This window comes from Panthera pardus, unplaced genomic scaffold (assembly GCF_024362965.1).
Source record: "Panthera pardus isolate Hobbes unplaced genomic scaffold, ASM2436296v1 HiC_scaffold_21, whole genome shotgun sequence".
NCBI classification, from domain to species: Eukaryota; Metazoa; Chordata; class Mammalia; order Carnivora; family Felidae; genus Panthera; species Panthera pardus.
The window spans coordinates 41,184,136-41,206,997 of record NW_026526777.1 but is presented as its reverse complement, the minus strand read 5'-3'; the positions used below and the strand labels follow the sequence as shown (position 1 = coordinate 41,206,997).

Here is a 22,862-nt window from a genome sequence, read left to right as displayed (position 1 = left end):
TGCTTTAGTCAGGCTGCTGGTGGAAGGCTGAGCTTCATTCTCTGTTCTGAACAAAGACCCCTAAGGGACAGACAGACCAATAAAAAGCTGGGTCCTCTCGGAAAGACCAAGGGTTTGGCTGCCCACCAAGTCAGGGCACAGCGGGGACTCGGGATAGGAGGAGAAGCGGTGTGTGTTTTTATTTTGGGGCTGACATCCTCGTAGCTGCCAGACCTTGGTAGCAGGTGGGGCTCCCTCTCACACCTCTTGGGCTGACCCCAGCCCCAGCGGAAGGGCTTCAGGCTCCATGCTGACCGTTCCCCCCTGCGCCCATCACGCTCACTTGGGGCTTGGGGTTCTGAAGCAAAGGGCTCCTTGTGTGTTGGCCGCTTCTCTACCCCTGCTTCCTGAGGCCTGGGTTCTGGCCTCAGATCTACAGTGAGCTAGCTCTGGGAGGTGGGGCAACTACCATCTACCTCTCTGGGGCCTCAGTGACCTCACCTGTAAAATGGACTGATGGTTCCTGCCGCACCTACCACCTCAGGTTGCAGGGAACCAGCAAGGTGAGCTAACTGGGGTGAGCCTGTGACCACCTGTGCTTCACGCTCGGGGCACAGTCCCTCTCTGTGCTCCTGGGCCTCAGTACCTCACCATTCCCATGGTCTGCCTCAAGAAGTGGCCCGTGACTGAAGGGAGATAATGTATTGGAAGGTGCCCAGCAGTTTGGCACACCAGGCCAGTATGTGTCAGCTATTATAATATGAATGAATTGAATCACCATAATTTGAATGACCATAACGACCATTCATTCCCACCTCTCAGTCTCTCTTTCCTTCTTACCTGATTTACTAAAAATCTCTCCATTAGTGCTTTCGACCCTTAAAGTCCCTCATGCTGGGATGCAAAATCCTCTGGAAATCAGATGACCTTTCCCCGAGTTGTCGCGTACAGTCCCCTGTACTGTAGGTGCAAACCACCTTCCTGATGCAGCTCTGGGCTCCCTGGTCAGCCATTTCCACCTGGTAAACTGCTGGGTGCCCGTGCAAGAGGTTTATAGCCTCATTTGCCCAACAAGCAGGAATTCTACTCCAAGAGCAACTTCCTCATGGTTACAACTGTGCACAAAGATATAGGCTACCTCAAAAGGTAGTGAGCTCCCCAGCACCAGAGGCATTCAAATGAGGTCAGTGTCCTCCTAGAATGGAAAGTAAACTCTCTGTGGGAAGGAGCTGCACATCTGGGCATACCTGTGGTACCGTGCCTAGCCTGTAGCAGGTACTCAAAAGTACCTGCTGAAGAAATAGTTGCTTGGGTAGGAAGCTTGCTGGAAGGCCACAGATTATCCTTCTAAGCTGATTCTACTTGTTCTTGAATGGCATTAAGCTCAAGGAATGTGGGCATAGAAAAGTATTCATTCTATCATGAAGGATACAAGTAAATGCTGTTTGGCAGCCGCCACAGTCAGCAGATGCAGGGCTGGTCACCAGTTCACTGCTGCTGCTCCCACACATCTGAGGCTCTCCTGCATGGCCGGAGAGGGGGGCGGTGCCCAAAGGCCAAGGTCAGCCCTCGGGGGGGTCTGGGACTGGAAAGGCACGTGCTAAGCTCAAGACAAGGAACGGAATGTGGTAGGAGGCAGGGGGTCTGTGATCAGAGGTAAGGCTGGGGTGAGGGAAGGGCTCAGGGAAGTAGGCGTGGCCTTACCGATCTGCGACCTTCCACACAGTGGGAGCTGCTGTGTGAGCTGTGGTGGGCGCAACCGTGGTCGGGACAGCCTCCCTGGTGGTCCTGGAGAACTTCTGCAGGTACGCGGTGTAGAAGGACCTGGATTCCTTAAGTCTGCGAGGGAAGAAAGCACAGAGGAGAGGCAGTGAGTCTGGAGAAGCAGACCCCAGGGCGAACTCCTGCCTGGAGAGGAGGTAGGTGGCTCACTTGACAGAAATGTTTATTAAGAAATATTTGAATCTGGTTGGGTCTTACCCTCCGCGAGCTCAAAATCAAGGCACCCATGCCTCACTTCGGCCTTTCTTTCTTTTTTTAAAAAAAAATTTTTTTTTTAATGTTTTATTTATTTTTGAGACAGAGAGAGACAGAACATGAACGGGGGAGGGGCAGAGAGGGAGGGAGACACAGAATCGGAAGCAGGCTCCAGGCTCTGAGCCGTCAGCCCAGAGCCCGACGCGGGGCTCCAACTCACGGACCGCGAGATCGTGACCCGAGCTGCAGTCGGACGCTTAACCGACTGAGCCACCCAGGCGCCCCTCACTTCGGCCTTTCTATCCACTGCTCATGCAATGGAAAGTTTCATGGACACCAGTCTGATGTCAAAACCCCATCTGGAAAAGCAGCGGGGCCCGAGAAGGTCTCAACCTGGCCCGGAGAGGCTGTGGGATGGAGCACGCGGAGGAGGAGGTAGGGTCCGCGGGGCTGCTGCTAATTCCGCCGTGGACAGGATGGCTGGGTCTGACTCCCCTCCCCAGAGACCGAGGAAGCTGCCTGCTCACAAGCTGGCTCTGAGATACCAGAGGGGACGTGAGTCCCCAAGAAAGTCACCGCAGTGTGATACACGGCTTTTCAAAAACAGGTAGTAACGACAACAACAAAAACGCTATAATCCTCAAATCCTTCTACAATCCTTTTGACTTCTTTCCCTCTTCTGACAGAGTCCTTGAGGGCAGGCGACACCTCCCGGTCACGGCCACCTGGAGGGAGGGTGTGAAGACCAGCCACAGCATGACGGGACACCCCAGGGGAGCTGGCATCAGGAAGCCCTGCTTCCCACTCTGCCGTCCTGGCCCGATGTTTATCGATGAACAGATGGCTCCGGAGCAGCGTCGTCACAAACAATTTTCCCCTCCACCAGCTCCAAGTAGGGAAACAATGCCTCCTCTCCCCACCAGGACTGGCACTTTCTGTCCCTCCTGTCCCCCTACAGACATCAGGCTTCCCTCCCCCAGGAGAACTCTCTGACAAGGCCTGGCCCGGTGCTATCTAGCGACTGGGGCCGGCAAGGGCGCGTGGCCGCCCTGCCCAGCCTCCAGGCGGGATGGCACTAATGGGCCCGCAGAGCAGCTCGCTGGGTACCTTGGGCAAGTCTCGAGCCCCCTGGCCCTCGAGTTCCTGCCTGCAGAGCCAGGCTACATCAATCATCTACCCAGGGAGGGCATCGAGGCACCATCTGGCGCCATTTAACGGGACATTCAGCAGCAGGAGCCTGACAGAGGGCCACGGCTGGCCTGATTGTTTTCTCTTGGCATTTTGGAACTGGCTATTGTCTAGCTCCTAATGAACTTTTCTGCAATTAGAAAACTAAAGGGAGGGAGGGTCAGGCATATCTGAGAGCTTGCCAGGCCCGCAGCCTGCCAACGAGTCTGTGGACAGAGGAGAATGAGGAGTGGGGCCAGGGCTACGGTGGCGACGGTGCGGAAGCACGGAGGGTGAGGGGGCCAGGAGCCTGAGGCAGGACTGCTGAGCTGGGGGCCAGGGGCTATGTTCCCGGCACTGCCCACCCCCGCAGGCAGACGGCTGCTTCTCCTGCACAGGGAGCTCCCTGCCTGTCTCGGAGGGAGCTCCTCAGAAGAAGGCAGGAGAAAGAACTTGTCAGCCCCAGTTAAGAGGCCAGAAGCCCCTCCCGGCAGGAAGAAACAGCACAGGGAGAGAGGACGGAGGGGACAGAGAGGCACTGCACTCACACGTGGACCCGGGAGGCAGATCCATTCCGAAACAGCAAGTAGCAAGATGGGAAGTCGGTGACCCCAAACTTGCTCACCACATCACCCTCCGTGTTCAGGACCCTGCGCACCGCTATGCCATGGTGCTGGGACAGGTCCAGAGTCACCTGCAGAGACAGACAGATAGACGTGTTGGGGGCGGGGTCCAGTCACTGGGCAGAAGGAGCCCTGGGTGGGTGCCTGGTGGCAGCCACGCTCCACCCAGACTCTAAACCTTTCAGAGAGTGGACCAGGGTGCTGAGTGAGTCTCATGCCACCAACCGCATCTATGCCACAGGGGACAAGAATCAAGCACTGCCCAGGAGAAGGGGCCTTGGAACTGTGCACACCACACACCTTGAATTTCCTAGAGCAGTCCAATTGAATATCATTTTCTTTCCAATGAAAGCAATCTGTAGAAGGCATGATAAAATGTGGTTTCATTTTTATTCTCATATTTATAAGGCTTTCTATCTATGTTCCGAATCAGAAAACATACTTAATAGGATTTTAATTTTAGAAAGAAATAAGGGAAAAATAATATTAGCTAATGTTTATAGAGTAGGTATTATGCACTGTATATATATTGTTTCATTTAATCTTCAAAATAATACTATGAAACAGGAACTATTGTTAGGAGGCCAAGCCAGTAGGCACAGTATACTATGGCTACCTGGGTGTGCATCCTGGCCCCACTGGCCTAAACCTCCACCCAACTCAATTTCCTTACTTGCAAAACTGGAGTAACAATTGGATTATTAACAAAATTGGAATCGTAACAGCAACTAGTGCATAGTAGGTACATAAGTGTTCATTAAAAAAATAAATGCCTATTGCAAATGAAAAACCTGAGGCTTAGAAGTGAAATCGAGTGTCTAGGTCATACAGTTAGCAAGAGCCTGAATTGGGCAACAAATCCAGTTCAGTTTGGCTCCAGAGCCTGGGCTCTTGGTCACTGTGCCTTCCTGCTTTTCAAACTAACCATCCTCTGCGTGGACACGGCCCCAGACTCACTCAGTCCACAGGGGTCCCTGCTCCTGGTTTCCCAGGGGGCTAGGGGGTGGGCAGCAGGGTCCCTGCAACTCCTGAGGAGAAAAGCTGATTCCAATGAACATTTATCAGTCACTTCCTCATGACAGGCATGCCCCCAGGCCTGGACTGGGACCCCAGAAGGGTCAGGCAGTCCTTCAGCAAAACTCTGTGCCCCCTCCCCACCTCCCTCTGTTTCCCCTCTTGGTGCTCCGAGGCCTAGAGGCACCCCAGAGCCCTGTCGACTGTGCTTGCTGAGTTTCGGGAGGAAAGCCATTCAGAGTCAACAGTGGTGTTTAATTTCATTCCCACTTTCATGCCTCTTCTACATCCCTGGCCTGCCTTGCACCTTCACCTGTGCCCTGGCCTGTCATCCACCTCTGCACCTGGGAAAAGCTCACCAGTGGTCTAGAGGAGTCTGTGTGCCAGTGGCAGAATGCAGAGCTCTCTGCATCAGGCCAGGGGCATGGATCTTTAAAAGGCACTATTCTGTGCCAGCTACCCACCCAGGTCCGTTACCTAAACTGCCTCATTGGACTGTCCCAGCAATACTCTGAGGAAAGGTAATTATCACTGCTTTATAGATGGAAATGGGGCTCCAGGAAGCTAACTCACTTGATCACAGATCATCATGAAATGGGAAGTCAAACCTGCCTGTTCTGTAACCTGCCTCATCTGGTAAGGGATCTCACTTCCTAATGAGGCACTGCATGAGCTTTGATGTCCCTTCCCCCCACTCAAGTTTTCTACTCCCGTTCTTGGGGGGGGGCGGGGGGAGGTGGGCAGGCTCACAGACCTGGCTTAAAGCCGTACTCCACCAATTCACTGGCCAGGGGATCTTCAACGTGTTACCTGATTATCTACCTTAACTTTGAAGATTAGCGACTATGTGTGCCAGCATTCAATGGACAACAGGTGATATATGTGCGGTTTCAATGAGGGACATGAAAACAGACATAAAGGTTTTCAAATAGAAAGGCCCGGCTCCCACACTTCCCGTGTCCCCCAGCAGGGGTCAGGCCAGTGCTGAGCTAAGAAGTGCACGTGACCGACACCCTAGAATTCCGGGGGACAGCTCTGTCCTTGAACTCACTGGGCTCCTCAGGAGTTGCAGGGACCCTGGGGGCAGCTCACCTCTCTACCCAGATAGGAGCCTGCCTTTTCAAAGATCAGGGCCAGGTATTCTTCGTCGTTTCTTGCAAAAAAGCCATCAATCTCCTCCAGCCTGCAAGAGACAACATTGGCAGTGACCATCCACAGCCAGTGACAATAAAGCAGAGCTGCTGGGGACACAGGCGCGGCAGGCATAGCACTGCAGGCACAGCCACACAAACTCCTCCTCTGTTTCCACAGGGGGCTCCATGGCGGTCTCCCCCTGCCAGCCCTCCCCTCTGGGGGAGTAAAGCCAAACCCTCAGTCTCAGAGCATGCTGCCTCTGCTACCTCACACTGGCTCTCCATTGTGCCCACCTTATTGACTTGTTTTTTCAAATGTTTATTTTTGAGAGAGAGAGAGAGAGAGAGAGCGAGAGCGAGCATGAGAGTGTGCAGGGGAGGGGCAGAGAGAGAGAGGGAGAGAGAGAAGCAGGCTCCACACTGTTGGTGCAGAGCCTGATGTGGGGCTCGATCCCACAAACTATGAGATTGTGACCTGAGCTCCAATCAAGAGTCGGGTGCCGAACCGACGGAGCCACCCAGGTGCCCCTTGATTTGCTTTTTGATGCTGTCTCTTAAAAATCTGGGGTGATTATGAGGTGGTCTAGGGAGCAGGAAGTGGGTGGGGGAGGGATGCTTTGACACTAGTCGTCTTTATGTTCTGGGTAAGGCCCAGGCTTAGCGAATATGGTTTTTATTTGTCCCCTAAGGACCAGTGTTTAGAACCATTCAGATATGAGACTTGGTCTTGGTGGTGGCAAGTCATTAACAACTGGGAGACCCGCTTTCCCTCCCCTGGAGCAGGCCTGACAAGGGAATTAAAGAACCAAAGTCCTGGGTGCAGGAGACCTTAGAAGCCATCTAATCCAACCTCCTTATTTTAATTTGAAGAGACTGAGACCCAGAACAAAGGCAGAAATTAGTAAGAAGGTAAATGTTATGATCACCTCAAATCAGAGAATTAAGCTCCAAACGGTTTTAGAAACTCAAAGTTTCAGCGGAAAATAATTGCACAAAAATGATCTGTTTCTTCATTCCAATTAAAGACGGCACATTGTCACACATGCTTAAGAGGCCAACACGTAAGAGGGCACTGGGAGACTGTATCTTTTTATCCCTAACCTGATGACCTATTTCCCTCTACTGGATCCAATGACACATGTGGCATGATCACATCCAAATGGAACACACAAAATGGGGCCAACGCTGGAGCCCAGCCCAGTGACAATACAAAAGGATGTGCTAGAGAGGTGGGGGCTAGAGTGAACTCCAACGGGGGAATGAAAAGAGGAGCTGTGGACCCTGACAGCCTCTCAGACCCCTTCGCCAGACCTCCCTTCGGCTGGCAGAAGAGCAACATGGCGGCCAACGCCCCCCAGCCCATCCATTCCCACTCAGACTTCTGGAAGAGGCAGCTCACCTTTCATCACACATCTCTGCCTCCTTCCTAAAGCTCTTTAGAAGGGCCACTTTGAGGGAGTTGGCAGGTGTGTCTGATTTGCTGCTTTTGAGATCCCTTGGGACTGAAAATGCACCATGAGGGATGTGTGGGCCTAAGACAGACAGACACGGTCACTGGGAAATGTAAGTAAGGAACAGGCTGGCTGGCTGTTTCCTGGAGAGATGGAATCACGCTGTGCAGCCCCAAACCACACCTGACTAATGCTGGGTCCAGGATCTCTGTGGGGCCCTCCGGGAGGATGGACAATTGGGGAAGATTATAAAAAGTCACCGTGGGTTGACTGACGCTTAGAAGCCCAATCTCTTGGCAGGGCTATGGCTTTGAAGAACATCATTAAATCAACGTGGAGGGCCTGGAGCACCAGCGCCTGTCTCACGAGGCCTTCTCAGCCCCTGGAACCTTCATTGTGCTCTAAGGCTGGGCTCCCTCCAGCAGTGCCTGCTGGTATTTGGATTTGTTCCTTCTTGGCAGGAGTCCCTGAGGTGGGCACTATCCGGTCTCAAGAGCTTATCTGGGAGGGCGGGACCCAGTGTCCTCAATTTACCCTCTGTAGGAGAGCTAAAGCAATACACTGTGTACCTGCCTCTCCTAGAACAGACAATCCTGGAAGCCTGCCTGGCAGGCAGATAAGGGCCACCAGCCACCATGCCTGATGCTCTGTGGCACAACAGTCACACGCCCCACCCCCCAGTCACAGCCGCTGCTCAGAAAGACAACCACTTTCCTTTTACAGGAAGGGTTCCCTTTTCCTCTGAGCCTATCTTCTTCCTCCCCCCGCCCACTCTCTCGGTGCCTCCTCCAGGTTAGCTCATGTGAAAAGATCACGAGGACAGGTTATGAAAAGCAGCAGCAGGTATGACCTGGAGAACCCCTGCCCATCTCTTCCTTTCTGCCCGGCAAGACAGGCCTTTGCACCTGTCAGCCCCACGAAGCCAGGGCTGCTCGGGGAGGACTCCAGCAACAGGGTACCTTCTACCAGCTGCTCCAGAGTGGCTCCAGCCTACAGAGGTGTCTGCCCCAAAGACACAGGCCTTCATTTCCCCTGCCCAGCTGTCCCCACTGCCCTCTTGCTCCCAGGCCTGTGATCCTGGCCCACGTTGCACCAAATCTGCTCCACCCTGAATACCTGGCAGGCTCCAGTGGGGGGCAGGCAGGGGGCCACGTGTCTCTATGGGACTCGAGGGCGTCGATGAGCCTCTTCCGCAGCGTCTCCACATCAGCACCAGCCACTGGATGAAGACGGACATGGTGGGGGGGGGGGGCATGAGGAGGGGAGGAGAATGAATCCCAGCACCCTTGTCGGCTTCACTGAAACAAAGGGCCCAGGGCACAGGCTAGTTCTGAGAGAAACAGAGCATGGCTCAGTCCTTAGCAGTGGGGGTGGGGTCTTCTTCTGTGGCCCTAAGTTATGCAAGGAGACCCATCTCTTAGGGGACAGGAAAGAGTCCTTCAGACCTGGGACCCATGAGGGTTTTCCCCGGAGGCTAGCTGGTCTGTCCCTCTGGATGCCAACCCCATTTTGACAGGAAGAGTTAGCCTGGATACACTGTGACCCTCCCCTCTTCCCAGGACCCTGAACGAGCCAAATCAGAAGGGTTTCTTCAGCCTCCTTTCCCTGAAGGCATCTTCCAGGCTGGCTGGGAAGGCCACACAAGAAACCACAAACTCCACTTTCACCTGGGAAACTCTTCACCCAGGAGACCCTGCCGGGCTCTCCTCACCTCAGTAGAAACCCAGCAGAAAGAAAAAGAGAAAGACCATGGACAACTGGACCCAGGACACCTACCTGGCAGTGCTGTTCCTGAGCCGTTCTTGGTGAAGGCCTTAAAGAACTGGAAGCAAACATACAGGCGAGAGTCAGTAACACACGGAGCTAAGACCACAACAGCCAGATGCTGTTGTGCCAGATGGATCCGTGTCTAAGACCCTCTACTTACTCAAGGGGGTTAATTTGGGAAAATTACTTAACTTTTGTGAGCCTCAGTTTCCTCATATGTAAAGGAGAACAGGACGGTTTCTGCCCCTGGGGCTGGACACGGATTCCTGTCTTCCCTGTCTCCATACCCAATCCCTACCCCCACAGCTCTGATGCACCCAGGGACGCACAATACTAGAGGCAGACGGTCTCCCTAAGCACCGGCACCCAGCACACCGTGACTGGAAAATATCCGCTGCATGGATGAAAGGATGAGGCAAACCCAACCGAGAAAACAAAGTCACGTCATACTTCCCCCAGAAAATGTAAGCGACCCTCTGAGGCAGTCTGTCCTTAGAGGCTGGTGTCTGTCTGTCCACTGAGAACTCCCAGCCTGGCACAGCAGACACTCCACGAGGGGAGGGGTCTCCAGTTCAGGTCCTGTTGAAGGGTGGGCCCAAGCCCCTGAAGAAACAAGTCTTGTTACAGACAGGCCAATTTAATTCACCACTTCGTCCTCTTTTCCCATTTACGCGAATGACACTCCAGCCTCAGTGTGGAGCGAGAATGACCTCCTTGGGCAAGAGGACAGAGAGAACAGAGGACAATTCGTCAGGACATGGGCCTCTGTGTAAGTGGCAAGACCACTGGCAGGGCTCTGGCCTGTGCTCTCCCGGGCTCAGGAGGGAACAAAGTTCAGTTGTCTTGACAGACAGACAGCTACCTAAAGGCCTGTGAGAGAGTCTGCTGGCCAGGAAGAGGCCTCTTCCTGAGGTCCTCCGGGGCCACCTGTAGCTTTCTTTGGGCCTCTGCCTGCAACAGTACGGCCATCCGGCCTTATTCCAAGCTGGTGGTTGAGTACGGGCCCTGCGGTCTACCAGACCTGGATTCTGCTACTCTTGCTGTGTGACCTTGGGCAATCCATTAGCCCCCCTCTCCCTTTTCATCTTTAAGATGAGATGACACCATCCACCTTGAAGATTTGCTGTGAGGAGTCAAAGATAACATATCTAAGTGCTTGTGTCTGATGCATACAGTAAGGAACGAATAAGTGTTAACTGCATGATTACTACCATCCCCTTCCCTTGTTCCACCTCTTAAACACTAGGAAACACTGACCAGCTAGCATTTGTTTATTCCAGCCATTTGTAGGCGGAAAACTAACAGGCCACCTGCCCACCCTCCCACATGAGGAACCACAAAGATGCACAGAAGCCACCCACCTCTTCCCATCTACAACCTTCTCCTGTTCCCTCTGACCTCACCTGGCTCCTACTCCTGCTAACTGCTTTATCCTCTTTCTTTCTAGTCCATTAATATGAACTTTTATTCTAGGTGAAAACCATCCACAGATACACGCCACATATATTTATTTTTATTTTTCATTTTTAAATGTTTATTTTTGAGAGAGAGACAGACAGAGAGACAGACTGTGAGTGGGGAAAAGGAAGACAGAGAGGGAGACAGAGAATCCGAAGCAGGCTCCAGGCTCTGAGCTGTCAGCACAGGGCCTGATGCGGAGCTTGAACTCATGAAATGTGAGATCATGACCTGAGCCAAAGTTGGACGCTTAACCGACTGAGCCACCCAGGCGCCCTGCCACATATATGTATGATAATGTTCTTTGCAGTTATTGAACAAATTCTGAGTGAAATTATACGTTATCCTAACACTTGTAAGAACAATCACAAAGTTCCTGAATTGCGATGGGATCGAGTAGAGAAAGCATGTTAAGGCATTTATGGACCGTCACTGCTACGGGTGTTATTTTCAGTCATGAGAAGCAGTGTGGCAACTTGTCTTCATCAACCACCAGGTCACCCAGGTCTGAGCAGGTGCTTTATTAAAAGGGGCTGGCATGTTACCTCCATCAAAAGGCACCCTCCCTGGACCCCAGCGGAGACTTCTAAAGGCCCCGGCCATGGGCAGCAGGGAGTGAGACAGGAGCCCCAGCAAGACTGACCCAGGGGAATGCAGGGACCCAAGACACACCCCCAGGAAGACCTCCCACGTCCCTCCACGTGCCCCTGTGCTACTACACAGCCTTCCCTTCTGTCCTCAGATGCCCATCTACCTTCCAGAACAATGTCGCCACTGGGGCTCCAGCTCCCAACTTCATGCTCTTAGGAACTTTTTCCGATCAATTCATCTCTTTCCCCTTTTCTGCCAGCAACTTCCCTAAGCCTACAAATAGACTCCAATCCTCCTAATTTTTTTTTTTTAAAAAAGGGCAGGAAGGGAAGTGGGATGAGAATAGAGAGACGTCCTCCTTCCTCCTCCAGTTACTGCATTTCCCGTTTTCCTAGCACTGCCAAATTTCCCAAAGCAGGGTCCGCTCTCCCTCTCCGGCTGCCCCCTCACTTCACTCCCATGCTGTGGCCTGTGGCCTGTGCCCCCACTGCTCAGCTGACCCCTTTGGCCAATCCAATGACCTCTCCAGCGCCTCCTTGCTTCCTCTGCAGTGTCTGCTTTGCCCCCATGGCCAGGTTTTGCCATTTTTTGGTACCATATATTCCTGACACTCTCCTCGTTGGCCTTCACATTGCCATCTCCCTTGATTTGCGTGACACCGACCAGGCCTTCTTCGCCATTTCACAGCCTTCCCTTCACCCTTGTCCTAGCCTCGCCCTGGACTCCTCTCTCGTGTCCCCTGCCCCCACCATCTCCTGTACCCAGTCTCTAGCCATGCATCAGCTCTTGACACTCTTCTGTTTAAAAAGCCCTGGGAAAGGGGCACCTGGGTGGCTTAGTCTGTTAAGCGTCCGACTTCAGCTCAGGTCACGATCTCATGGTTTGTGAGTTCGAGCCCCGCATCGGGCTCTGTGCTGACAGCGCAGAGCCTGGAGCCTGCTTCGGATTCTGTGTCTCCCTCTCTCTCTGCCCCTTGCCTGCTCACACCCTGTCCCTCAAAAATAAACAAACATTAAAAAAAATTTTTTTTTATAAAAAGCCCTGGGAGGCATCGTCAAAAACAAGGAGGTTAATCCATGCTTTTGGACAAAGGAGCAAATGAATGAGTGAATAAGCCTACTGTTTGCCTCCCTTGCCAATGTCATCTACTTGGTCTAAATGATTTGCAATCTGAACCCTCTGTCCAGGTCCTCACCTGTCCTAGACTTCCGTTTCCTCCTGGTGCCCTCCACCCAGGTGCTACCCCTCCCCCAACTCTCTAAGTCACCCCTCCCCCAACTTGTTTCTCCATTTATGTTGCTTATTTCATCCCATGCTCATCCTTCTCCCCCCATTATCCAGACCAGCACCTCGTCCTCCCCCTAACCCCATCAGCCAGTCAGAGGACAAGTTCTGTGAATGTGACCTTTGTGATTCTTCACCAGTCGTCTGGGCCAGTTGCCCTTGTCCAGACCAGGGCTTACCACCTATTTCCTGGCCTAATGCAACAGTTGTCACCTGTCCCTCTGTGAGCTCAGACATTTTCATCCACTCAATTTTTGCATTCTCCAACTCTGTTCCTCGTTGCCCCTTTGCTTAGTGGCACAGTTCCGGTCTGATCATGTCATTCTCCTGCAAATCTCTCCCCTGATTCCCCACTACCAACGAATAATGGCTAAACTCACTGGGTCCGAGGCCTTCTAGGACCTGACCCAAACTTACCCCCACTGTCCCCTTTCCCTACACTTCAGCTATGACAGGCCTGAAACCGGAACTTTCTCTGGACTGTAGAGGACTGTACTCTGGCACCTCTGCAAGCCCCACGGTGTCAAGAACATGGAAGTTCCCAGAAGGCATCTGTTCAGCTGAGCAGAGAACCTCTGCCCTTTGATCATCTTAGATGCTCATGTGAAAATCATATTAAAATCTAGTCAGGGCACATTTTTGTCCTCCTATTAAAATGCATCCTTCTTAAGTCAGCTGTTGGAGGAGGCGTGTGCCCTCCCCAAGGGAAACCACCACAACTCTTGGAAACAGGTAATTAAGATGTCAGCAGTGAGTTTTCTTTCTTCCAGGAGCAGTCGGCACCCGGTCCCTTTCCTCCCGCCACTTCACGCAGGACCCTTCCCCAACTCTGCGCCCCTGGAAGACCTCCCCATCTCCCCAAAGGCAGGAGACCAAGGGGCAGCAGGTAGGTCTTTACCAATCTGTCAAGAAGCAACACCAATATCAAGAGTAACTGCCTTTCTAGGGGTCAAATAAGGCTGAATGGAAAGCATACTTTCCAGTGGTGACCATCGATAACATTGGATCCAAGCTTTTAAGGCAAGTTTCAAGGAAAATGACCCGGTCTCCAAATATCTTATGGTGATCCCAGGAGGATCCATATGCCTAACCATTGCTATGTTGGGGCCTGACTGTGGAGGGGACCACAAGAGAGCAGGTGACTGCTGACTGGGGGCTCATATCCTTCTTCCTGAGAGAGCCAGGAGTCCCCCTTCCTGACACCCCACCCTCTTGCAAGTGCCACATAAGGTAACAGCCCAGCCTCTGTGCCCCTACAGGCCGTCCACACTCCCAGCCTTGAACTCAGGGACCTGCCATTCCTGGGCCCCACCACCCTGCCTCAGCCCTGCCCAGGAGCCTCTGCTCCAGCCAGACCAGTCTTCTCAACATGTCACACGGTTCTGCCCACACAGGGCCTCTGCTCTTACCTCCTCCTCTGGCCGCATTCCTCTTCTCCTAGCCAAAGCCCACATGTCCTTCAATACCAAGTGGAAGTCCCCTTCTTCCATGAAACCTCTCTGATGTGTTAGGGAGAGGGCTCAGGGAGCCCAGGCGATTCTTCTGGCGTTCACTGCCCACTACCTAGCTGCTGAGTTCTCTGTGTCTCCCCCACAATGGTGAGCACAGCGCAGTGCGCCCAGCAAACATTCACTCAAGGGCTGCTGATGGAAGGATTGCCTTAAATGCAGCGCCCACAGAGGAGCCATCGTGAGCTCCACAGGATGATTTAGGAAGGAGACCGGACGATGGGAAGGAAGCCAAGTAACATTTACTGAACTCCACGTGATACTCCACAATGCTGTGGCACTCTCACGTGTAAGACCTCACTTCACGCTCGGCCACAGTCCTATTAGGTGGAGATATTAGCATCCCAGTTTTTACAGACGAGGAAAATGAGGCCTGTTGCTGAGGCATGGTTAAACAACTTTCTGAGTCATATATAGTAAGCAGTGGAACCAGGATCTGAACCCACGTGAAGTATCTCCTCAGAATCTTGCAAAGGGGAGACTTCCGTCCTCTTCCACCCCAATGCTGATGCTCTCTGTAATCTTGCCCCTGCTGGGCTTCTGGCTACAAGGGGTCCTGATGGAATATCCCCTGACAGCACTACTGTGGCCCGTGGCAGAGCCCCTCCCCACTAGATCCAGCCTCTAGGTCTTCAAGTGCCAGCCAGAACCTGTTGCCAACTAGTCCCTCCCTCCCCCACACCTTTGTTTTCTTCCAGCTGGGCTCCGGCTCCAGTCTGACAGGCACCTGACACAGCCAGCTGGCCCTGCAGGGCCAGATGTTTGCTACACAGGCTGGGCTAGTGGAAGCTCACTGTTTGCTAATGGTGACAAAAGGGGTAGGAGGGAGAAGAAAGGGACAATGATACATGTAACTGGGGGTGGCCAGACTCTTGTGTGGGTCTGCCTCCATCACACCAGCAACACTCTCCCTTGCCCTGTGCGACAGGAGTTCTCACAGGCTCTAGAGGCAGGAGTGTGGACAGGTCCAGCCCCGGGGGGCGGGGGGGGGGGGCAGCAGACAGGGCATCAGGGCTATCTCTCTGGCCTGCTGGCAGCCAGGCTGACCTCTAGCCTCTGCTCTGCTCTCTAGGGAGTCCAGACACGATGCCCACAGGCACACCAGACTCTGAATGGGCTAGAATTTCTGGAGATCTGGAATTTTCCAAAACTTTGAAGCAGCGTAGTAGTAAGATGGAACATCAGTTTAGCGAATCACAGCTAGGAGTTAAAAAAAATAATAAATGGAACAAAAATAGTAGCATGCACTGCATTTAGGAAGAATAAATACTGTTTTATGAAACTTTTGGTTTAGTGATCACATACAAATCAACTTCTGGATGTCATTTGAAAATGTATATATCTTACTGTAGGTTACAGTAAAAAGGTTTGAAAGCCAGTGCCTTAGAGCAGAGACCCATCGGAAGCTAGAACCACCTGGGCCAGAGTCCTGACAACAGGACACTGAGTGTCTCTCCCTGCTGAAACTGGACTGCCAGGCCCAGCCAGGCACTGCCCGTGTGAAGGCTGGGAAAGGTCAAGACGACCAGCGTGGGGCCTTCTCTCCCAGCTCCCCTCCCACAGCCAGCTGGGCGGTGCAGGAGATGATTAATCTCTTGAGGTATTTGGGCTGCGTGTGCTGCGTGACACAGGCAGGCCAGGCACTGGGAGCTATGGGGGACCTCCCGACTGCCTGAGCTGCCTCCCTCATACCCACTGAGCCCCAGCCTCTCCCGGGCAGAAACACAAAGCCCCAGGTGCCAGGTCCCACAGAACCCTGCCAGGACATCCTGACGCGGCCCTGGCACCAATGCCAATCCCTTTCCCAGGGGCTGAGCAGGGGCTGGACCCCTGTGGCCAGTATTCACTGACAGAAGTATGAGCCTGTGAATGAGGACTCTTCTAGCTACGGTGGTCTTCCCACAGCTTTCCACACTGGGCTGCTTACCCTGGCTCAGCAAAAGTAACAGAGATCCCTGTACAGTAATTCTGAGTATTTTCAGTTACATATTTCAGGACAAGGATAAAGCAGTGGCCCTGCCAGGGAGGTCTTTAACTTGAAAGGGATGACTGATAGGCAATCTCTTTACTGCCACCTCTAAATGATATGGCAGGAGGTGTTGGCTCACCACGCTGTTCCCCAGACAGGCCTAGCCTCAGCTACACCTGGGGTTTAGGCCTGACCCCAAATGGTAACAAGAGTGTAGGAGGGAGCTCGCTGGGGCTGTGGAAACCCTGAACCTAGCAGGATTCCAATGGGTGTGAGGAACAGAAAGGTCACATAGAGGTCGAGCTGGACATTCTTGCTGGAGTCCGGAGCCTTGTTTTCCAGACAAATTCTCTTGGAATCATTAGGCTGAGATATGGCTGGTGGGTCGGCCTGCAACTTGAGGCCGCTGTGTTCAGATACCTTGTTCTAAGGACAATGCTTAGCATTTTAACCTTCAGAGGTCTTTCCTGATTATTCTTAGTGGTTATAGAAGAAATGCTTTTCTAGATGCCATTCTGGTAGAAGGAGGCTTACTATTTATAGCTGGAGGTAGGGAGAGAGATTCTGATTCTTTAAATTGGAAGCAAACTAATTGGATTACAGCCAGGGCTGAGCCCTGGGCACTAAGTATAACGGCACAACCTTGCTGTTCTGGGCTTTCCAGAACCTCCTACTTGAGAGCCTTGGAAGTTGTTCAGATGTTAATTAAGCTGCTGCTGCCCCACAGTGGGCAGGTTGCCAGGCAAGGCCTCACTGGAGAGCTCACGCTACTTTCAGCCAGAGCTGGGGTGACAGAGCCCTCATGTGCTGGGTGTGATGGCTCCCATGATGGGGACCCCTGCTGCCTGAGGCATCAGCATTTGACCAGGGGGTGAGGCTACCCGGGCAGGTCACTTCTGAGCTACTTGTCTCAAGGCACTTGCCTGATGAGGACGAAGCTTGCTGGTATTTTCTAGAGGATCATCAGGCCCCTTGAGTCTGATCCTGCCCATGGGTGGGTCAGAGCCTGAATCGGGTTTTACAGGGTTGGATCAGACCTCTACGGCTGGGAGGTCGGGAGGGAGAGGAATTGGAAAGAGGATCCTGGGGGCTGAGGGTTCTCACCAGCCTAGGCGATAACTACCTCACAGCTCAAATCAGAGCAGCTGAAATCGGCTCCTCCCCTCCTTATAAAGGGAAGAACTGGCCAGATGAAACGAACCTCCCGATTCACATCCCTTTCTGCCTCTATGACAGGTGTCTCATCAAGCACAGGAACAGTGCTCCAGAGGCCATGACTTAAGCGGATCGAGGCCAGAGGCATCAGAGGCCACCACGGAGCTCAGATGCCAGGGCAGCACGGGGCAGCAGTGGGCAACATGCACCGCCAGTGCCATGCCCTCTCTCCCCTCCCTGTCACGCACCCTCACGGTCGGGAAGCCAGGGATATTGAAGTCTCTGCAGACTTCGCTGTTGGTCTCCTCAGCACAGTCCAGCGCGGCGAGATTCAGTGCTGGCCTCCAGTCTGAAAGGGAAAGCAAAGAAATCAGGTGAAGTAAGAGGGACCGGGACCTCCGCCTGCTCACCCCCAAAGTGCAACATTCCACCCTCACCAATGCCCAGAGTACCTGCCCCTAAGGCTCTCATGAGAAAAGGTCACCCCTTCCCCGGGAGGGGTCTCTGAAATAGTCTGGTTATCCTGTACTTGGCCAGTGCTTAGGACACGGTTAAACAGCTCAGGCAACACTGTCCTGTAATGGTATCTGTGTTCCTCCATTTTCTGCGGTGGGGGAGGGGCACACAGGCTGCGGGGGATGACAAAAAATGTGAGATGATCTTGAACGCCCTGGGACCAAGCCCTGGCACTGCCTCTGTCCCTGCTGCCCTCTAGAGAGCATCCATTCCAGAAGGGCGAAGAACATGCCTCAGGAGCTTTAGAATTCCCCAGTGGACGCTGAGTGAAGGCTTCTGCGGCCAGAGGTCCTGGCTGTCGGCCCAGCTTGGCTTGCATGGGCGGCACACGGGGTGGTGAGGACTAGCTCCCCCGCCGGACAGGGAGGCAGGAAACCCAGGGGAGGGAGGGAAAGGTACCTGGAGTCCAGGAACCGCAGGAAAAGAAGCCTGAGGCCAGAGTCTGGAAAGGTTAACAGCTCCCAAGCTGCCTGGGCACCCTGCTCCTTCAACAGGCCCCAGGCTGCAAGTCCCCCCTCCGCTCAAACTCACCGGCAGAGAATATAATGGCCCCATTCTGGGCCATAGCCCAGGATCTGTGAAAGAGCAAACAAACTTCTCTACCAGGCAGGCCCCCCGAGCTCTGGTTCCAGGTCGGGTCCCCCTGCTAAGGTTCCACGTTACACTGAGGCTGCTTTGGCTGGAGGGCAAGATACACACACACGTGAGGCCACACAGCCGTGAGGTGGCGATGGACTGGTGCCTGCCACATGGCGCAGAGCTCTAATGGGATTTGGACACACGGGAGACCAGCCCCGGGGACCAAGCACAGGCTTCGCCGGAAGGGCAGAAATTGAGTGGAAGCCTATCAGTCAGCTGACAGGCGCCTGTGTGAGCAATAAGCTCAGAGCCCGGCTCGTGTCTCTGTGACAGTCACAAGCCTGTCCGCCCCAAGTGCTTCTTCATGTGTGCAACCTCACTGCCCAGCTTCCCCATTGTCCTCAGTGAGCACTGACAGCATTACAGGGCATTGCAGGATCAGCCCTGGCTCTCAGCGGCTCCAGGGCCGGAACCACTGCTCTCTGCTCTCTGCCTCAGTCTAGCAGGCCCAGGCAGGGGGCGAGCTTAAAGCCAGCCACCTGTGAAGGAGAGCAGAGCTGCCCAGGTACAGGGTTTTGTCCTGGATCACAGACGAGAGCACCCCAGGCCTCCCTCCTATGGCTCCTTCCTTGCCCAAGGGAGTCCCAGGGAGAGTGGGAAGCACAGGTCGCCTCCTGTGGCCGTCTGGCACACTCAAGGCTTGGCGCCTTCTGTTCTGCATCTCAGGCTCTGCTCACCTTGTGTGGGGAGACTTGGCTACTCTCAAAGGAGTAAGCCAATTAGACAAAAACATGAAAGAGAAGCACTTCCGTGTCCTTCCACCGGTGAGGGCCCCTGGCGGGGGTCTCACAAAGTCACCTGGCAGGGTGACCAAGCACTGAAGGCCTCAACTGCTCCCCTCTTCTCCAAGAGTACAGGCCACCATCCATTGGACCAGAGTCAGTGTCCACTGCCCCTGGGACACGAAGACTGAAGGGGCAGGGAGGGGAGAGAACAGAAAGCTGGTGCTCAGTGAGCGCCTATGACACACCCTGTCTCCACCACGGCCACTGGAGGGGGGGCATCACTCCCCGCACCTTACAAATGAGGCAAGCAACTGAGGCCTCCAAGTTGTCCAAAGGCTACCCGACTCAAACCCACTTCCCTTCCCTTTCCACCTCACCAGGGTCAGGATATTACCCTTCTGTTTTTGCTCTTGGCTCTGATCACAACCTTGAGAGAACGTAAACACAATGCTGTCTTCAAGTAGCATAAATTCTTTAACCCAAACATTCAGTCGCTTTCATAGACTCTCCTCTTAGATGATGATATCACATGTACAGAGTTTATGAAGAGATCATTGTGTGCCTAATTTATCTAGTTAATGTGCAACTACCACTGTGAGACAAAGATCAGAGAACTGTGCCCAAGGCACACATGAATCAATGGTAGATCTGGGATCTGAACCCAGGATTTGAGCTTCTCTTCTGGTCTCAAGAGGGCCCAAGACAGAACAGAGAGCTGCTCTGTTGGCTTGGCAACCAGAAAACCCAGGGAGTGGGGTGGAGGGGGGTGTTAGTAGTGGAGACAGGGGGGAAAGGTGATGCCTGGGAGTTCTCAGACCCTCGCTCCTGAGCAGGCCTTTGACTCCTTCTCTTTATACCTTGATTCTCTTTCCCCCATGAAATGGAACCCGTGCCTCTTCAGCCACAGGGGGAAGTGGAGGGGTAGGCTGAGGCCAGTCAGGTGCCGAGAGTGTCAGCTAAGGAAGGTTTCTCAGGAATATCAATGTCAATACCTTAATGAGCCATAATGACATATAAAGATCTGGTTTGATACACTCATCATTCTAGTAACAGTCCAAGGAACAGGGTGCTGTTATCTGGGTGCTCCACTGGTAATGCAAAGCTGCATTTAAGTAAAGTGCACTCCTGTCAAAGAGGAAGAGAACTGGGCGAGGGAGGCTTTTTAAAGTGTCAGGTGACTTAAACACTGCAATCTGCAGGCCTAACACCTAACATTAGCAGTTATCAGACCAGCCCCGCTCCTGGGGAGAAAAAAGTTTCCTAGTGCAATTACTGCCCTGGCGAAGTAATTTCTCTATTAACAACAGAGTAAATGAGCAAGTGTAGAAGGGAAGGATGGGGACACAAGCATAACTAGGACAGCTATGGTCTCTGAGGTGGTGAGTAAAGAGACACCCATAGTAAGGGGGGTCATGGGCTCCTTCTGGAGTGCTAGGCAGTATCCCCACCCCCACTCACCAGTCCAGGAAGGGGCATGGACCCAGAGCCACATGTCTTGATTATGGCTATAAGTGGCCAAAGCACCAAGAGCTGCCCATGTTTTCTTTCTGGGCCTCCCGGGTCAAATGGGGGCCAGGGTGGATGGTCTCTCCTCTCCTTTCCAGCTCCAACAGCTGTTCAAGCGCTTAATGGCAAACTCTCGCCAAGAAAAATGGCCGTTAGTCCTTTGCGTGTTAAGCAAGCCACTATTAAGGCAGAGGCCAGACCCACCCAAACCACCAAGAGCCAGTCAAGTCGAGTGGTCAGAACTGGACCCCCATCCAACTCTCCAGGAGTCCTCCTGACAAGGAGTTAGCCAGTGCCATGCTGTCTCCACCACACCCCTGCCTCCTTGTTGTAGACTTCTGGGCAGTGAGGTCATGGGATAGACCAAATGCCTTCCCTAGCCCTCACACTGGCTGACACTCCAGGTCTAAGTCCAGAAGAGCCACAGCACCAGCAGAAGGCCCAGTCACTACATTCTCTCTTGGAATCCCATGAGGCTCATGCCATCGGCCTGGATGAGTGTTCAGCGGGCTCCTACCCTGTGCCAGACTCTGCACTAAGGCATCACAGGGGTACAAGTAAGAGAGGTGGTCTACACCATGGGAAAAAAAAAAAAAGAGGCAAACCAATGCTGTTCAGCATCATTCAAACATCCATGCCTTATAAATGTCATCTCCATGGCTTTGCAGGGGCCATTTTCCCACCTGTACCCTCCCTCCTTCACCCACTTCTCCACCTGCCTGGGCTCGAGAGAGAGAGAGAGGGGCTCACGAACCTCCTCCAGCATCTGTACTATCTTGGGCAAGTTACTTAATCTGTTAAAAACAAAATACAATCGACTGCTCCAATATTTTCTCATAAAGATTATATGTAATAGTGGCCCTTAGCAAAGTGCCTGGCATAAGGCAAGTGTGAAAACTGCTTAAATGATGGCCTTTGGTGACCAGATTAGCCTCCTGTGACTTCCCCCTTCCCTCAATTCCTACAAGAAATGGTTGAGCCACTCCTTTGTCCCTTTTCAAACACAGCTTCTTACTGTGGCCAATTCTCCTGCTGTGTGTAGCTCACTTCCCAAACCCAAACTGCAATGTAAACAATGCTTTGCACACAGAGGTCACTCAACAAATATTTACTCATTGATTAGCCAGTGAAGAGTAATGAAGACTTAAAATGAATGCAATCAATTTCCCAAACATATAGTGACACAACAAGAGCTGCTCCTGAATAGAAAGGGATGAGCCAGATCTTTCGAAGCCAGTGTGCTAGTCCGTGGCAATGACTGCCCCAGAGAACCTATCCTACAAGTCACTGAACAAATGAGCCCGAGCCAGTCAGATGAAATGCCTGAGGCCAGCTGGGCCGGGTTGCAAATTTTTTCTCTCCCCCCATGGCCTTCCACACTCTCACTGCTTCTACCCCAGATACTCATCCCATTGGCAGAAGGCAGGGGCCACACTCCCACAGGCCCATGATGGTGTCTGAGCCTTCTGCTGGCCCACAACCATTTTCTCAAGGAACCTCGGGAATACAGAGGTGATGTGAGAATAACCCTGGCTTCCCAGCAGGGCCTCCCCCTTGGACTGGAGTAGGGGCATTCTCTATCACTGCAGGCTGACACCAGATTCGGCCACTGCTATCCTCCCACAGGATCTTGTTAAGGGGGCTGACCCATCCCCGTGGCTCGTGAGAGACCTCCGGTTCCCACCTCAATTTCCCACTTACCACTGACTGATTCATCTCCTCAGACTCTGAGGCTTTCATTTTCCTTCCTCAGATTAAGTTATGATTGGTGTTTTTTAGGGGGAGGCTGTCCCTCTGTACACTAGGGAAAGACCCCTTTTGGAAGTGGCAGCCCTCATCCAGGAGTAAGCTGGGTCAGTGTCTGACTATGCAATTCATTGGAAAACCCTGGGTCGCAAGAGGCCAAACATATGAGTCAGCTGGAAGCTAACCCTTCCCTCCAACGTTCTTAAGATAGAAGACTCTTCTAGGCTGGGTTCATCTGCAGCCATTAAAGACCTCTCACGGCCTCAAGATGGAAACTGATCTGGGGATTTTTATGATTTTCAGGCCCTCAATGCCCCCTGAGGTGTTCCGGCTGCATGTTCAACATTCTTCTTCCTCCCTTCTGCCCTGACCAGATGTGTTGACATCACTGAAACAGTGTGAAGAGCTGCTGAGAAATGGCTCATTCCGGTGATGGGACCAGAGAGGCATGCAGACACGCGTCTACAAGTACACTGGAGGTAAAACAGTTTATCGGTTTTGTCAAAAATAACATTCTGGGACCACGTGGCTAACAGGTGTATGCATCTTTCCAGCTCGCCACTTCAGTCGCCACTATGCAAGCTGCTCACGGTGAGTGGTGGCCTCGGTTTGAAAACCAACACCTACAAATGCACTTTTCCGCCACGAATGGCT

At 52.9% G+C, this 22,862-nt stretch overlaps 1 protein-coding gene across 1 annotated transcript in view; it reads right to left on the bottom strand.

The window, feature by feature from the left end:
* Positions 1-22,862, bottom strand: part of QSOX1 (quiescin sulfhydryl oxidase 1) — a 35,547-nt gene that overhangs the window by 10,856 nt on the left and 1,829 nt on the right. The window contains exons 2-7 of the mRNA XM_019428131.2: positions 17,325-17,425; positions 9,121-9,166; positions 8,461-8,563; positions 5,853-5,943; positions 3,672-3,817; positions 1,684-1,818 (exon numbers count right to left, since the gene is read on the bottom strand). Coding sequence (XP_019283676.2) covers positions 1,684-1,818; positions 3,672-3,817; positions 5,853-5,943; positions 8,461-8,563; positions 9,121-9,166; positions 17,325-17,425 — 622 coding nt within the window. The remainder of the gene's footprint in view (positions 1-1,683; positions 1,819-3,671; positions 3,818-5,852; positions 5,944-8,460; positions 8,564-9,120; positions 9,167-17,324; positions 17,426-22,862) is intronic.